The following is a 3,820-nucleotide window of genomic DNA, read 5'->3' as shown; positions in this document are numbered from 1 at the left end:
TGCCGGAGGAGAGCACAGGTGAGGCGCCTGACCAGGGACTCTGCAGGTTTTAGTAAGTCAAACTTAAGACTTTTTAAGACCTTTTTAATACCACCTTGAATCAAATTTAAGACCGAAACATATAAATGATGGTTCTGTGATTCTACTGTATCACAACCAACACGTGTGTCACTCAGTAAAACACATTGAATATAAAGATAATCAGTTCTCTGGTTAAATTATCTGTATTTTACAAGTGCAGTTATTTGGTTGGAAACAACCAACATAAAATACATCTACTAAATACATTCATGGCATGAAACTTTGGCCAAAACTTTAACCTGCAGCATCATCTATCCAACAAATGTCTGAAGGAAGAGAGGTTTTAACAACTTTCTGCAGTTTATTTTTATGTAAAATCAGTGTTTTGAATTGAGATACTCTGATAAATTAGAAAAATTATAGCMCATAAAGTTCCTTTATAAAGAATTAATTACCAGTAAGTTCTTTTTAATTTTTTAAATTATTTATTTGTTTATTTTTTGATTTTCATAGATTTCTCCCCTAAAATCAACATTTTCTTCAAAGGGAATATTTACAGGATTATAGCTCATAAATCACTCTGACTGATGATTTGACATCCTTCTAGAAGCAACTTGTGACCTGTTATGTTCAAAGGTTTTCTATTTCTAGTGACAATCATAGTCATACTATTTATTTTTCATATTTGATCATTTATGAATTATATTTATCACAGTTCAGTTAGTAGTATAGTTCTAAAGAAAATAAAAGTTTAGCACATCCAAACAGACAAAACACCTCATTATTGTTAAAACATTTTGTAGAATTAACTTGTTCTTCATGAGTTTGAGGGAAAATTAAATTTAAACTGAGACAAATGTCTTTGCTGTGATCTGGAGTCTACAAATATTCATCTTTTAGCGTTAATAAATGTTTAATAACTAATGCAGCAGCTACAACTTGTCTCACCATGAGAGAAACAGGATGAGCTCCTGCTGTGACGTGCTCTCTCTGTCGGACCCAGAGTTTGGTCAAGTTGTACATGTTTTCGTATCACAGTAACGTAAAATGTTCACGTGTATTTGGCCCGGTGCACTTTCTATAGTAAAATATCGACAACGCTCCGAACACACAAACGTTTAACACAACTGGACTTTAGATACAAAAGGTCGGGGCTCGGTTCCAGGTAGCTCCTCAGCGCGTGCAAGTTGCACGTCTTTAAAATAACTACGACACTCTGAACACAACATTTAACACAAAGTTAGACTTAAGATAAAAAAGACCGGGCGGGTCGGGGCTCGGTTGAGGACGGGCTGAAGTAACGGTGATACAGCTCAGGTGTCTCCTCGGCTGCAGTGACCTGGTCACACATGAACACACGTTTAATACTTAATAATTTATTACAWAACTTCACCTTCATGCGGGGCGGGTGGTTCTGGTAGCGGGTTGAAAAAAAAGTCATTGGAAAAGTCCAAGCCACTCTGTTTACCTCGCCTGCAGTATCCGCTCAGACAGCAAGACCCGCCCTGCTCTGCTCTGATTGGCTAAAACTGTGACTCTGGTTCTTTTATTGGTTGAAAGCAGCGTCAGTTAATCCATCACAACAAGTTAGTTTTTTTTCTTTTCTCAACAGGAAATGCTTAATTTTAGATATGTGAATTTAAGACTTTTTAAGGACCCGCGGACCCCCTGCTGACACCAGGTGGGGCTGACGGACAGGTGAGAGGGGAGGGGGCGGGGCTTTACCTTCCTGGACACCAGCTGCAGAGCGTCCTCCTCAAAGGCCTTCACCTTGTTGAGCCGAGACGTGATGATCTGCTGCAGCTGCTTGAAGGTGTACGGCTGGAAGGACATCCGGGTCAGACCCTGGACCAAACAGAACCAGAGAGAACATCAGAACCAGAGAGGAGAACATCAGAACCATTGAACAGAACTCAAACAGAACATGATCTAAACAGGAAACCATCCTGTTGTCTTCAGACCGAGAACATCTGCTCTCATCTTTCAGGAGGTTCTGGTCCGGTTGTGTGGTCCGGTTGTGTGTTTTGGTCCTCACCAGCCTGCTGGCCACCCTGTTGATCATGATTCTCTCGGGCAGGTCCATGGTGTTGGCGATGGTCAGGACCACCAGGCGGGCGTGGCGCCGCGTGGGCCAGTCGAACAGGTTGTACATGACGTTCTGCTTCCTGGTCCACAGCAGGTCCAGCTGGAACACAGAGGGACCGGTTAGGTTCTGTTTTCCAGCCACACAGCGCTCTGAGCCCCACAGGACCCCGCCTCACCTCGTCCACCAGCAGCACGGTGGTCTCCTTCCTGGGTGCCGGCGTGCTGAAGCGTTTGTCCAGCAGGGCGGCGGCGTGGTCGGCCGTGCCTTTCTGACCCGTCAGTTTCTGCAGACACCAAGGATTCTGTCRGTACCAGCTCCTTCATTTCTAAATCAGATCCAAATGCTGGTTCTGCTGAGGATTTTCACACCCAGAAACCGATAAAAACCGGACCCCTCGCTCACCTGCAGGATCTGAACGTAGGCCTGATGAGGGTCCGTCATCTTCATCCCGTTGATCTCCACGAAGAGGAAGGGCGGGATCTCGTCGGCCTCGGCCGCACGCTGCAGGCAGCGCATCACCTCGTGGACCGTGGCCGTCTTACCTGTCCCCGGCACACCTGAGATGTACATGCACCTGAAGCAGAGGCAGGGGGGTTAGTGGTGGGCGGGGTTAGTGCGCCCCCTGCTGACACGTTTGATGCTCTGCAGGCAGGGGAGCATTTCACTGGATCAATACGAAATATTGTAACAAATTTAGCAGATACAAGATGAAAAGACTGTGTGGACATGATGTTTGTGAAAGAAATAATGAATAATGTTATTGAAACGTTTACATATATCTGTAATCTATCACTGTTAACTGGAATATTTCCTGACAACATGAAAACAGCCAAAGTAAACCTCTCAAGAGTGGTGAGAAACATATGATTACAACTACAGACACATTTCACTGTTACCAGTTTTCTAAAATTTTAGAAAAAATGTTTGTAATCAGATTAGATCAGTTCATTGATAAAATATAAGTAAAAATCAATATGGTAGGCAGCACGGTGGCTCAGTTGGTAGAGCTGATGCCACTCAGCAAGAAGGTCACCGGTTCAAATCCCGGCCCGGGAACCTTTCTGGGTGGAGTTTGCATGTTCTCTCTGTGCATGTGTGGGTTTTCTCCGGGTACTCTGGCTTCCTCCCACAGACCAAAAACATGACTGTTAGGTGTGAGTGATTGTGAATGGTTGTGTGTCTCTGTGATGGACTGAGACCTGTCCAGGGTGTACCCCACCCCTCACACTGTGACTGCTGGATGTGGGCATCAGTGATCCACGGCGACCCTGAAACAGGGCTCTAAAGTGCGACAATTTGGCCACAGATGCGACCTGATTTCCTAATAGTGCGAATTTAAAAAATGTCCGGTCTCACTGGTGCGACCAGTCGTTCAAGGGCGAGGGGTCTCACTGGTGCGACCAGTCGTTCGAGGGCGAGGGGTCTCACTGGTGCGACCAGTCGTTCGAGGGCGAGGGGTCTCACTGGTGCGACCAGTCGTTCGAGGGCGAGGGGTCTCACTGGTGCGACCAGTCGTTCGAGGGCGAGGGGTCTCACTGGTGCGACCAGTCGTTCGAGGGCGAGGGGTCTCACTGGTGCGACCAGTCGTTCGAGGGCGAGGGGTCTCACTGGTGCGACCAGTCGTTCGAGGGCGAGGGGTCTCACTGGTGCGACCAGTCGTTCGAGGGCGAGGGGTCTCACTGGTGCGACCAGTCGTTCGAGGGCGAGGGGTCT

General features: G+C 46.6%; 1 protein-coding gene across 1 annotated transcript in view; it reads right to left on the bottom strand.

The window, feature by feature from the left end:
- Nucleotides 1–1,746: 1,746 nt before the first annotated feature.
- Nucleotides 1,747–3,820, bottom strand: part of orc1 (origin recognition complex, subunit 1) — a gene marked incomplete at its 3' end in the record, with an annotated part of 8,944 nt that continues 6,870 nt past the window's right edge. The window contains 4 exon segments of the mRNA XM_014034123.1: nucleotides 1,747–1,866; nucleotides 2,057–2,206; nucleotides 2,283–2,390; nucleotides 2,510–2,681. Of these exon segments, the coding sequence (XP_013889577.1) occupies nucleotides 1,747–1,866; nucleotides 2,057–2,206; nucleotides 2,283–2,390; nucleotides 2,510–2,681 (550 nt within the window).

Source organism: Austrofundulus limnaeus, unplaced genomic scaffold (genome assembly GCF_001266775.1).
Source record: "Austrofundulus limnaeus strain Quisiro unplaced genomic scaffold, Austrofundulus_limnaeus-1.0 Scaffold1978, whole genome shotgun sequence".
In the NCBI taxonomy this organism is placed as follows: domain Eukaryota; kingdom Metazoa; phylum Chordata; class Actinopteri; order Cyprinodontiformes; family Rivulidae; genus Austrofundulus; species Austrofundulus limnaeus.
Note: the sequence above shows the minus strand (reverse complement) of the source record. Positions and strands in the feature narration are given on the sequence as shown.